Here is a 13478-nt window from a genome sequence, read left to right on the forward strand (position 1 = left end):
AAAGCTTATTGAGTAATTGCAAATAATTTACACGTATTTTATGTGTCTAATTGATGAGAATTGGGTTTGAATTGAGACTGTGTTTGATGCTGGAATTTATGGTTATGGAAGTGGATGGTAACTGATTTTGTTATTAGTATGATAGTGAATAGGTGCTGATGAAGGGCTGGTAAAAATACGCAAGAAGGTGATTTTGGTTAGTATTAAATGTTAAACGAGTATGGTCGGAGGGATTTGTAAAGTCTGAATGAAGAAATGAATTTCCTTTAATTTTCAAAAGCAAAAGATTTGAAACGGGCTAATTTTATTGAAATAGAAAGAGGCTTAGTTGTAAAGAAAATGATTTGATATTTTGAACGATGTGAATATTGAAAACGATTTATTACTTGAAAATGTTTTGAAAAAGGTTTGAAAGATAATTAATGGAATCTCTGCCATAGGAGAGCAGAGAATAAAGATTAGAGAATATATTAACTAAAAGGATATCTGCCACAGGAGAGCAGAGAGTAAAGATTAAAGGAATATATTAATTAATGAAATGACTGCCACAGGAGAGCAGATGTGACATTGTTTGGGCCTTAGTGCCAAATATAAAGTGGGGACGCCCACACACTGAGAACTGTTTTCCAGATGTATGCTTATTGATTTGGAAAGTCACACTGTATGCGGCCTAGCCGTACGACTTAAAGTCACACTGTATGCATGAGACTACCTTCACTAGGGTCAAGATTCATGGTTTTCTAAGGGCGGCCCATTTTCCTTTGATGGAGCAAGGGATTGCTTTTGTCTCTTTCCTTCTGGGCCAGGAATGGAAGTTGTCATTAAGCTTGGATCAATCGATAGTGTGCTTATCGCTCTACTTCGCTTGATTCTCATGCCAGTGGACTCGTCGCTCAGCTTTAGGCCTTATTAGCTTAATTTCTAAAGTGAACATGAAGTCCGAATTGAATAGATACTGAGAAAGCGTCTTTCGTGATGAAAGTAGCAAGTTCGGATTCAGGATTGAGAAAGAAATCAGCAAAGCGCAGCTGGAGCTGAATCTATTTTAGGAGGCGTAGGGTAGGCTCTTTGGATAGATTGACTGGCTTAAGCCGATGAACCTGCTTCTACCACTGACGAGCTAATTCAGACTATGGTGCGGGAGTCTCGCTTGCATTCTTTCTTGGGTCTTGAAGTACATCGTTAAGCTAATTCTCTTTTTGTTAGCCAACGCAAATATGCAGTTTCTCTTTTGACTCGAGCTCCTATGGCAGACGCTAAACCTTAATCAACGAAAACGGCAGTTTCTGATCGGCTTAAAAAGGATACTGGAGAACTGTTCACCGATCCTACCACTTATCGTAGTATTATTACTTCTATTTTAAACTACTCCGAAGTTATTGCACTTACAGAAGACCAATTCAACAAGTGCTACCACCATTAAGTAATGTCCAGCCCCCCCTGACTTTTGGGATTCTCATACAACTTTAGAAAAATATCTTGGTTTTCTTCAATTATGTTGAGTATCTCAGCTATTTTAAGACGTTTCCGCGGAGAAGTCTGGAATAGGTGAAGATCCTCGAAAATGGTGGTCAGAAAGTCCTTCCTGACGGCTATATGTTGGCAACCACGAAGAACAAGAGGAATTCTTTTGGCTAAAAATTGACTACTAGGAGCGTGTGGCCCGATAAATTGGCCACCCGCCTCTTCTTGAATTGGCTGGGTTACCTCTGGTTCCCCTTGCCCATAAAATAGGTTAATTTGATCACTAAGTCCCTCGAAAAAGGAGGAAGTTTGAGTAATATATATATATATATATATATATATATATATATATATATATATATATATATATATATATATATGAAAATTCGTTTGTCTACAAAGCAAACCAAGAAGCGAATGAGTAGCCCAATTCAAATTCCCTGTTAAGGTTTGAAAGAACTTACTCGAGGAGTAATAGCACGATACAGATGGTATGAAATCACTCGCCCTATAGAATGAAGGGAAGGAAAGGAGTGAAGATTTCTAGGGCAAGCACGAGGTCTGGTTCAAGGCAAGGTATAGCTTAACGGAATGAAGCAGAATTAGTCTGTATAGATAGACTGACTTGGAGCCTTCCTTCACTCCTTATCGAAAAACTTTGTATCTCGCTTAGAAAGAATGATCTTATACCTCTTCCTTCGGTCTCAATCCTAAGACAGCAACTACTGGCGAAGGCCCTTAAAGAATAACCCCCTACCCTCTCCTTAACTTATCGAATAGGGGCGAGTCATTCATCTCGAGCTACTAAGCCAAGGGTAGCCACTCTAGCAATTGAATACCTTCCAGACCCGCTACTGATGAAGAACAATACTCTAGCTAAAAGAAAAGAAAATGCATTCCTGAATGAATTCAATCCGGCCTGAGAGTGAAATAGAGAAGTGAGATAGAGAAGGGAGTTGTAGTTCTGAGTTTGTAGTTGGAGTTCGTGAGCCAATAAGTGAGCTTTTTCAATCCTCTTGAATCATAGACATGAGGACCGTCGGAGCGGGACTTCTTGGGGAAAAAGAACTTAAAAAACTTCGTTTTTCTGAAGGAGTCGTCATTTTATATCAGGAACGCTATGTCATTTACAACCCCGGCGTATTTCGGATGCTTGAAGGCCCCGCTGACCCGAAGTGATTTAGAAAGATTCTTCTTTATCGATGGTGATCGGTCATGGTATCCATAGCGTTGCTTCTTTTTCGGCCAAATCCTAATTTCGTTTTGCTTCCCCCCTATCGCTAGGGCGTCGAGCCTGATCGGCTCGACTCTTTTCCCTGCCCTCCGGCCTCTCACTTCGTTTTGTTCTTCTTCTGTATTGTAGCTGGAATGAAGACACCCGATCGGCCCGACTTTCCCAAATGCCCACCACCGGTCCTTCACCTTTCCGGGTCTGGATTTTTCGCGTCGTTTCAGTCGTCGTGGTCGACGGGGAAGAAAGAAATGAATGAATGTTCTTTTGGGAAAATGTATAAGAATACACCTACCGAGACAGAAGCCAAAGGTGAGTCTCGCAGGTGGACGTATCGAACCGAAATAAAATCTCAGATTTACATCTTTATACACTAATTTACCATAATAATAAATAGAGTCAATGGTGACTCCGTCGTGGGAATAGCCGCTTCTTTCTTGCTTGATAGAGGGGCTTCCATTCACCAATGCAGACAACAAGTGCTCTCCGAACCGTGCTGGAGTAACCCATGCCATACTCCCAAGAAAAGCTCGAACGACCTTCAACAAAATGGTACCTGTACCCGAAACCGACACCGGTGGGTAGGTAGAGAATACATAGGGGCGCGAGATAACTCTCTCTAAGGAACTCGGCAAAATAGCCCCGTAACTTCGGGAAAAGGGGTGCCCCCTCACAAAGGGGGTCGCAGTGACCAGGCCCGGGCGACTGTTTACCAAAAACACAGGTCTCTGCAAAGTCATAAGACCATGTATGGGGGCTGACGCCTGCCCAGTGCCGGAAGGTCAAGGAAGTTGGTGACCTGATGACAGGGGAGCCATAAGCTGTATATGGAGTATGGAAGAAGACTCATGTCTTTATTAACTTTAGTCGACCTGTAAGCCTTATATTCTGTTCTTGATGGACTTCCTTACGCGCCTAACTCTAAGTTTGAAAGAAGAAAGCCACTTTTAAGCTTGGCCTTAAGGACGAAGCGAAGTAGCAGCCGTAGAAGATAATCCAATCCTGCAGTAAGTTTGAAGATGCTCGACTGGAAAGAAGAGGAATTTATAACAGACTTGATAGAGTTAAGTTTAAGCTCTACTTCTAGGAGCGGACATCGATCTCAATAGTTGAAAACTGCTTTTTCTGGCATCATATTGCAGATTGGCCTTTTAGAGCCTCTAGCAAACAAGAGAACGAAAGATAGCTATTTCGGATTTAGCTCCTATATTAACCGTTCCTGACGGAGAATCCTCCCTTTCAGAAGTCTTTTTGTGTATTATTACCTTCGGTAGATTGAGCAGTAGGCAAGAATTCTAGCTTCACTCTTACTCTTCTTCATTAGTTAATTTTTGCTTCTTAGCCTATTCCCCTCCGTTTCATCCATTCCAACATCCAGAAAAACTTAACTTGAAATCAATCCAATAAGCCTGGGCGCGGCTTAGGACCTATTCGCCGGAAATCTCCTCCCATAGATTCACTGCCAATCCCCAGATCTACCATATCCTGTATCTTATCTGGCTCTTTAGTAAGTTAGTGAGGAAAGAGTTTCATCTGATCGCTACTGATGAGTAAATGCCGTTGAAGGTAATCCTTTCCTTCTTCTATCTGAGGATATACCATTGAAAAGATAAGATTCTACTTGATCCGTGAACTGACTATTGCTATTGAATCAGCTACGAAGGACGAAATGCCATAGAATCAAATCATCTCCATTGTCCGATAACATACTATAAAATCTCATCCAACTACCGCCTCCTCACAGGAACAGTAGGGAAGACTGAGGAATTTCTTCTAAGAGAAGATGTTTACGGCTAATTCTCTTTTGCTTTGGGACTTAGCCTAGTTGCCCCGCTTCCTTCACTCGACTAAGCAACGAATTCTTATCCCAAACCTGTCTCGAGGATAGGCCCAATGCGGTATCAGAATAGAATAGGGGCATCGAGCCCTTCCTACTTCATGGGTAGCAGAGCAGCCAATTGAGAAGGTGAATCAAACCCTAGGAAACAAGCGGACAGAGGAGATAGCTATGAATGAAGCGGAAGACAGATGAGCGGTTTGGGGAACTCGTCTCTCGGGCTAGGCTCTCTATTGATTGGGCTGCGATCAACTGAAGAAAGAAAGAGCTCTTTTGTATATACATACACAATGAAATGTACGAAAGATGGCTATTAATCCCAGCCTCTGAGAGCATTCTGCATTGAAAAAGAATTCGATTTCGGGGGAATCGTTGAAAGAGCTAGACTGTAAAAAGGAGATTTCAGATCCTGGATGCGCGAAAGAATCTACCTCAAAAACCAGTGATTTAGCCTCACAATCTGACTTATGCTGAAAACTAGGATTTAGTCCCACTTCCCCGATGCTTTGGAAAGGAGTACAAAGCTCTAAGCAAGAGAATTTCTATAAGGTTAAGCTTAGGAATAAGACTCGAAGTAGGATCAAAGCATACGCACCTTGAAAGTCCAAGCCAGAAGAAAGTTCAATATATACAAAGGCAAGCTAACTTCTAAGAGGGAGTCCAACGACTTAGTCTACAAGGAAGACACCAAAAGATAGCTTTCCCATTCAATAGGATTCTAGAGCTTTCAGGATCGGGATCAAAGAGAGAAAGACCCAATTCAAGAGATGATTAAGAATCCCTCACTTTCTTGTGGAGGTGATCATAGGGGTCCCACGCAGATGAATGAGGGGCTGGTAGTGAGAACCTCATCTTTTTGAAAAAGCAAGCTCAGATGAATGTCGATTGACCGAAGAGGACAAGAAGGACTACTTGATAGAACATGGGGAGCCTACCACACAGGACAGGAGTGGACAGAAAAAACGAACCTGACCTTTCTTGAGCAAGTCGGTGGCACCCTACTATCAGTGTAGATTTTTGATCTATTTCTGAAAAAAAAAAAAGAAGGGATCCTTATGCTCAATTAGTTGAGGACGCACAACAAAAAACTATCCAAATCCAGGCCGCATTCTCCACGGCCAACTCGTCAGCAAGTAAAATCAAAAGGCACTGCCTTGATCCACTTGGCAAGCATCTTTATAAGTTTCTTTTAACGAGTCTCCCACACTCCTTCTACCGGTCTAGCACATCTCTGATGGATCTCGCCTCGCTCCTTCCTTAGCATTAGCGGGTTTCGGTTGTATGATGGAAGTGGGGAGATCTCGCAGAGCAGCATATTAGTTATTAATAAATTGCCAACGGAGACACAGCTCACGATGAGAGTTTGTTGTTGAAGCACTTTTCTACCGGGTGTCGCATTCACGTGGTATACACGCCTCGCGCCGAACTCGATCAATAGTTGCGCCAATATGGTAAATGCCTTTAACCGAAGATTCTATTCAGTAGCCCGCAAAGTAACACCCTATATGGAGCTTGCGGCGACTAAGCGTGGGGCGAACCTTTTGAGACCTACTTGGCTAGGTGGAGGATCTGAAATACAATGTGAAAAGGAAGAGGAAGAAAGCGAGTGGCTTTACTGATTGAATTGCTGGTGGCTTGTTTGCTTTCCTGTTTCTGGGAGCAGGATTCAACTAATTAGGGGAGCCTAAGGGACTGAGAAGGAGGAGTAGGAAAAGGAGGTAAGGTATTGGCATTGCTATTCTGGCGGAAAAGAAACGACTCCTTGCCCCCTCAAATCCTACCCTTCCCGCCGTACTAGCAACCCGGTTCGCTTCGAGATCAGTTCAATCAGCGGCTAAGTCCGCTTAAGTACTAACTTCCGCTCCGCGGTAAGCATGCGAGTCAATTAGCCCCTTGACCACAAGATCTTACAAAGAACGGGAATGTGCGCCAAGAGGAATATCAGAAACAATCTAAATAGTTGCTTCTCCGTAGCCTTCTCTATATCCGATTTTCCTAACTCAAGATATCGAGGAAAAACGGCGGGCTAGTCCTCCATCTTAATCTCTGGTAGCATTTCCCGGCCTACTAGAGCATAGGAATGAGGGACGGAATCCTATTCAATAGCTTAGCCTATAGCTTCTAACGGATAAGATTCAAAAGTAATCAGAGTGTTGAAATAGATTAAATGGAAAGATCAATTCTGACTTCCTGGCCTTTGTTAAATCCCATCCTGTGATTGATCAACAAGGGATGAGATTATGATTCCTTTCGGAAATCTGTCTTTATATGATTTGTTACCAAGCCCTACAGAGTGAAATATTAGTAGGTAGGTAGCCTCTTACCCTTTAGAGAAGGATGTTAGGGACGAAGTCTCAGCCGTTGAATAGCCTATAAGCACAAGAACGAAATCTAGCAATTGAGCTTTGACAGCCTCAGATCTTATTGACTATTGCAATTTACCGTGGAATCTATTCCCAGGCGCGTTAGAGAGTAAATGCAGTAGGCTATTACATTACAGCTATTAGACTGAAAAAATCTTAGTGTGGTTAAGCCCTAAACAAAAATGCAGAAGTTGTCCCATCTCCGGTTCTTGGTAATGCCATCTGTCCACTAGAGGTAATTCATCGGCGGGGCAAGGAATGCAACGTGGAGGGGTGGATCCGAGGAAGGAGGGATGCATGGGAAATAAGGCAAATATGGGTATAGGCCAGCCGAGATATAAGGAATGGATATCGGGTGGACCAGAGGGAATAGAGGAATGATCGTGATATGCTCATTTCCCATCTGTTTCTCTTTTGTTGATAGAAGCCCGACCGGAGACAGATAATCCGTTGAATTGCCTCTAGGGCCAAAGAGAACGAGAAAGCCATATCTGGGACTTGTGCCCGGGTAATGTCGGGAGCGGGTAGGCAACCGACACATGAGCTCATGGCCTGCATTAGGAATAGATATGCATCATGTTGTTTGCATATTTGTATTTGGTTGTGTTTGCTTGTATTACTTCTCTGTGATTGTGCTGTTTGACTTGTTTGTATGTTGGTTTGAATCCCTTACTTGTACTGTTAGTTCACGGATGCATTGAGGTGAGATGTTGTGGTTGAAATATGATTATGTGGCTGAGAGATGGTTAGTATGACTAATTTTGTGATTAAAATTTGTTTTGAGTTTAGAAATTTAAAGAAAAGTAATTATTTATCTAAAGTAGAAATAAAAGTATTTCCAAAGGTTTAACAAAATAGTTTTACTAAGTAAGTTAATTATTTGCATTAAATTCATTACTTTTATGGCATTTCCATTCTCTACTGAGAACGTGTGGTTTGTTCTCACCCCAAAATCTTCCACCCTTTCAATGACATAGGTTCGAAGATTCAGTTAGAAAATGCAGACGACTAGTAGATTTACTTGTGATTCCTGTTGTTTTTATAGAGTTTCCTCGCCCTTGTTGCTTCAGGGTTTTTATTTTATCCAGAGGGATAGATATTGTATTTGAGTTTTATATTGAATTCATTTCCATTCAATAACCATGACACCTAATCCTTTCTTATCACATTAATCATCATCATTTAGTTTATTTGGATTTCATTTTCTTGCACGGTGAGAAGATAGTGACCGAGAGTAAAAGAGAAAATAGTACATTTATTTTGGAGGGAAAAACCTCATAAAAAGATAACACCTCATCTTTATTACTCATCTTTATTAGTTAAAAAAAAAATTCAATTTTAATATATTAAGTAAATAGGTAGATAAGTAGATAGATAGATAGATGGTGAAAAATGAACTATAATCCCAGCCACAGAGTAAAAAAAAAAAAAAAAAAACCACTCCCCAGTTACCTACCAAAACCCTATTCTCACATTTCACATTTTAACCAGCCCTTTTCACCCTATTGACAGCCGCAACCACACTCTCCCAAACCCTCTCATCGGCGCCACTCCCTCCATCACCTGCCACATCCACCGACATTACTCCGACCCTCATCAGCCAGCCTCAGCGTTGTCGCTTCTCCTCTCAGCAGCCCCATCATTGCCGTCCCCCCACTCCCTCACCAGCAACAGTCATCTCCGAGGAGCTTCTTCTTCCTCATCTCCCTTCTCCCGCCTACGCTGCCGCACTCTTGTCCAGGTTGCGCCGCCGCCTTCCACGGGTGCAGCAGACCGAACAACAGCAGCAGCACCAAGCAAGCCGCAGTTCAACGCCAACTTCAGCAACATCATTTTTTACTACAAGAGGTTAGTGATAGTTATGGTTTTATATTTAAATGGATGTTTATGCAATGGATTAGGCTCAAAGAAATAGATACAGTGGTTCGGAATAGATGTTCTGTGATTTAGTTGAATTATTGGAATTTTTTCCTCCTATAGACTATTTTTTATTTTTGAATAATTGGACTCAACTTGGAAAAAAAAAAACATGTGCCTGTGTACGGATGTTTGTTTTGATTACATAATTGGTCTTTTGCTTGATTTGGTACGTGGTTTGTGAGTTAATTAAATAATTGGTTGAAACTAATTTTGGTTGTGCTTGAATCAAGCTAATTACATTTGGCTTAATTAACTAAGAATGTAATAATTAAATAAAGGTTCTTAATTTGTTAGATGTTTATTATCAACTAAAGCGGATGTTCATTTTACTATGTCTGCGGATGGTTCGTTCATTTGAAAAGTGGATGTTTATTTTACTTATAATATTGGTCTTTTGCTTGATTTGCTGAATTCTGTATGCACATGCTCCACTAGTTTCTTTTGTTAAGTGGTTTCGGAGTAATGGAGAAAAATTGGATTAGATTTAGTTTTAGAATCATACTTAAGAACAACTAGTATCAACAAACAGAAATTAATAATTTACATATTGCCTTCTCGATCACCCTCTACACAATGTCCTTCTCTACCAGGTGAGTTCTATAACTAACTTCATAGTTTCATTCATACTATGATTTGCTCTTCTTTCAAGCTTAAATGTATCGGTCTTTGGTTGCTGTTTTCGAAATCCATATCCGATTGCTTCTCAGGTACCGCTTTATGCGGCTTTGAACTGTTATGGCTGCTCTTTCTGGAAGCAGGCACATCATGATTATGTTTTCCCTCATAAGTTGTTATCACTGCTTTAGGATCCATTGAAGCTCTCTCGATGTGCTTTCGCACGTTGCACCCTGCACTTGTGCATTTGTAATAGCTCCTGTTCATGGAAATTCAGCATTAGCAAAATTAAACACAACTTGAATCCCTATATTAGAAGTTTCTTATAAGGGAAAAAAAAGTAAAATCAGTTTAGTGCACAGACATCTCGTGTTAACGCAAGATCTGAAAAAGATCGATCAGTTTCTTATAATGAAATTAAATAGGCACATTACATACAAGATTATATGAATAATCTAACTAGGAAATAGATATTGTCGCTCTTATTTTGATAATGTCATTTCTTTCTTCTACAACTTTATACAAACACACAATGCAAAAAAATGATGGGTGGAGTAGCATTATCAAAAAAAGAAGTGTCACTGTCATTTTTCATCTAACTAAGTAGTTCGAAAAGCTTATTCGTGAGATCAAAAACAGCATAAAAGTTTAGAATGTCAAATATAGTATGCTAGACTGTTATGATAGTTCTAAACAAGTTCAAGAAATTCAGGGATTCCATTTTTTATTCTGCATTACAAGTTCTGTCTTCTATTCGGTTACATATGAAAGATAGGAAGGAATTGAAGGGATTAACCATTGTTTCTTGGAGAACAAAATTTGACTCATGACTATAAAATGCAGAAAATACAATGAACCATTCTTGTAAGTAAGAAAACCTTGACTTCATCACTATTACTACAATCAAACTATGTACTTTATTGATTTGATTTCAAATATGAAAATCTTTATAAGGACACACAGTGATTATTACCTTGGATGAGGATTACCCTTCACCACTTTCTGCCCATACTTGCGCCACTTGTAGCCATCATCCAAAAGATCAACTTCGCTTTTTGTTTGGACAATGATTTTGGGTTCTGTCACAGTCGTTTGATGTGCTTCATAAACCCCAACATCAATGTTCCTGCAACACACAAAACTAGCCTAAGACATGAAGAAACATATAACTAGAAACCTGCATTTTAAATGATGATAAAAATGGTGAAACTGAAACTTGCCTTCTCTTGGGGTTTGGTTCAACATCATCTCCTTCTTCTTCCCTCATATCTACACCACCCAAGTCTTCGCTGATCGAACAATCAGAAAAGCCTTTGCCAAAACTATCTGAATTTCCAACCCAACAACCTTGTGAACTCAACTCAGACTTAGGCTGAATGCTTACACTTTCATTTGAATCATTGTTATCTTTATTACGCTTATTAGAATGAGGCTTTTCATGGTTATGCTGCCCTTTATAGATGATTTCTGTTATGTGACCATCAATGGCACGCTCAACCTTTTTCTTCACATTGCAACTCAGATGTGTACACTTGTAGTAGCTCCGTGGAAACTCACTCCCCTTAACCTGTTTCTGTCCATATTTTCGCCAGTTATAGCCATCGTCCGCAGGCTTGTCGGCCACCACGGACGAAGGCTGCTGATACTTCTTGTCAGCATTATTGGACATATGAGAAGTTTCAAACATAGATACTTCTACATTCTTCTCTGAAGCATCATCTTCATCAATCTGCATTTGCCCTTGTGATTGTGCTATCACAGCTTCAGTGGTAACCTGTGCTAAAGCCTGCTGATGTGACATCCCAAAGGGGCTCTGTATATGTATATATTGAAATGAAGATATAATAAGAATGTCACGGTTGTTATATCCACTGTCCCTCATGGAAAATAGATCACATTGATACATAACAATGAGAAATTTTCCCAGCAGAATGACCAGCATTGCTGCAATATTATGCATTATCCTGCATCCACTTACAATTGTATAATAAAAACCCAGTCATTATTTTCTTAGATTATAAATACTTCAAATGCAAAGCATTTGCAACACAATTTTTTGTTTTTGTTTTTTCTAGCACATACTACAAAAATTGCAGTGTAAAGAGTAAAGACAGAGCATTGAAATTCCATACTAATATGCTGTCATTTGTCTTCCATAGTCAACAAAAATTTGGAACAAACAAAGAAACCAAAAAGCACTTTCTTTCTCCTTGTTGACTTACTTCCAAGAAATTATTTCTTAACTTAGAATTCAGAAATTTCCACCACAAATGTCTTATCCGCAACTTTCTATTGTTTACTTTTGTTCGGCTAAAGCACTGTACACAAAAAGATGAAAACGAGTTGGTGACAATTTTCAGCTTTTAGCCCGCAAGGCCGCAACAGCAATTGACCCAAGCCAAAGATAAAGTCAAAAGTCAAAACGCCGCCAGCACAGTAAAAAAATGATAAATTATAATAATTTCGCAGCAGAGTTTAATTTTGATTTATCCTAACAGTATAAAGATTTTTTGAGGATTATTCCATCAGATTTATATATTTAAATAAAATTTTAATTAATAAATTTAAAAATTAGTAAATTTTGCTAATGCGATTGATTGTACGGACAGCTAGACGGTGCATGAAAAATTAAATTCTTCAACAATAATAATAAGTTGTTAATCCGACGAAGCACAAGTCATTTCCGATTCCGATTACCAAATCTGTCGATAATAACTTAACTAAGAAATAATTGAAATAAATATTATTAAGAAAAAGGGTGAAATAGAAGTGACAGAAATGAAGAGATAATTAATAAAAGATTAGAGAGTATGTAAGTACCTGAGGGTGAGTAGGGGAGAAGAGGAAGGCGGAAGGGCTGAAGCCAGGTGGCACGGTGAAGAGAGGAGACGGCGTAACCGACAGGAGCTGAGAGAAGGAAGAAGGTGAAGGGGAGTAGTCGTCCGCAAAGAACGACGACACCAGAGTCATGGGACCGGGGCTTATTCCTACCGACGACAGGAAGGACTCCAGGCTGGGACGCGGCGGCAGGGTGATGGTTGGCCGCGCCGGCGAGTGGCTGTCTGTCGGCATTGGAATTGGATGTTATGTACGATAGATAGATAGATAGTTAGTTAGTAGTGCTTTTGTTCTACACTTAGTTGTATAGTGATGGTTCAACTCCCAACTTTCATCATCTATTAATATACAACACAACCAAGCCACTTGCCCCCTATCCATTGGGATTCTTTCTTTTATTATTATTATTTAATCATTTTTATTTATTATTTTTATATAAAATATTTTTATTGTTATTAATGTATTAATAAACACTATCTATATAACTTTTTATTTATAAATATACATAGTAGCTTGTGACAAGCCAATGAATTATACATCAAATGACATAATCTCTTCATATTCACTAAGGTAGCGTTTGGTGGAGAGACAGAGACGGAAAGACTGAGACTGAGAGACAGAGACTAAGAGACAAGGATTGAAATAAATCTCAGTATTCTGTTTGGTGCAAAATGGGAGACAGGAATTAAAACAAGAATGAAATTCTAATTTAATTTGTACAAAGGGTAAAATTGGAATTAATTAATTGAAATGAACGTATTTTAGGTATAAAATGTTATTAAAGTTTCAGTCTCCATCTCTAAAAATTTCAGTCCCCTGTGTCCCTACTTTTTGGAGGTACTGAAATACTGAAATTTTAGAGACAGAGACAGAAATTTTAGTACCAGTCTCTGAACTAACAAACACAATACTGAGTCTCAGTCTCTCAGTCTCTGTCTCAGTACCTCAAAACAAACGCTACCTTAGAGGTCGCGAGTCTTCTTCAATGTCTTCTTTTCTTGTTTTTCTCCTCATTCTTCATTCTTCTTTATTATTATTATTATTATTATTATTATTATTATTATTATTATTATTATTATTATTATCTTTTTCTTCTTTTATATATATTTAAAAAATTAGAATATAAAAATTTTGATGTATAATACAAAAACTTTTATTTACAAAACAATTTTTTTAAAAATTACATATCTAAAATATTGACATCTAACTA

The 13478-nt window shown here is 39.2% G+C and overlaps 1 protein-coding gene and 1 pseudogene across 4 annotated transcripts; both read right to left on the bottom strand.

Moving 5' to 3' along the window:
- Positions 1-2373: 2373 nt before the first annotated feature.
- Positions 2374-3435, bottom strand: LOC112786431 (small ribosomal subunit protein uS3m-like; annotated as a pseudogene).
- Positions 3436-9275: 5840 nt separating this feature from the next.
- LOC112784192 (probable WRKY transcription factor 3) lies at positions 9276-12627 on the bottom strand. 4 transcript variants are annotated; one of them, XM_072230146.1, is made up of 5 exons: positions 12251-12593; positions 11653-11748; positions 10651-11243; positions 10404-10556; positions 9276-9689 (listed from the first exon to the last, which is right to left on the bottom strand). In XM_072230146.1, exons 1-5 carry the CDS (start codon positions 12500-12502, stop codon positions 9437-9439), a joined length of 1347 nt encoding a protein of 448 aa, XP_072086247.1. In that variant the 5' UTR covers positions 12503-12593; the 3' UTR covers positions 9276-9436. The 4 variants fall into 4 exon arrangements, with proteins under 4 accessions (XP_072086247.1, XP_025683102.1, XP_025683103.1 ...); XM_025827317.3 differs by lacking the exon at positions 11653-11748 and having other exon boundaries at positions 12251-12627; XM_025827318.2 differs by lacking the exon at positions 11653-11748 and having other exon boundaries at positions 10651-11394; positions 12251-12587.
- Positions 12628-13478: the final 851 nt, after the last annotated feature.

The sequence above is a fragment of the Arachis hypogaea genome, chromosome 20 (assembly GCF_003086295.3).
Source record: "Arachis hypogaea cultivar Tifrunner chromosome 20, arahy.Tifrunner.gnm2.J5K5, whole genome shotgun sequence".
NCBI lineage: Eukaryota > Viridiplantae > Streptophyta > Magnoliopsida > Fabales > Fabaceae > Arachis > Arachis hypogaea.

Coding starts and splice junctions, on each gene's coding strand:
- LOC112784192 (XM_072230146.1), bottom strand. CDS start 12,502: ATGCCGACAGACAGCCACTCGCCGGCGCGGCCAACCATCACCCTGCCG. Junction 10,557..10,650: donor GAACCAAACCCCAAGAGAAG/GCAAGTTTCAGT, acceptor TGTGTGTTGCAG/GAACATTGATGTTGGGGTTT. Junction 9,690..10,403: donor AAGGGTAATCCTCATCCAAG/GTAATAATCACT, acceptor TTCCATGAACAG/GAGCTATTACAAATGCACAA.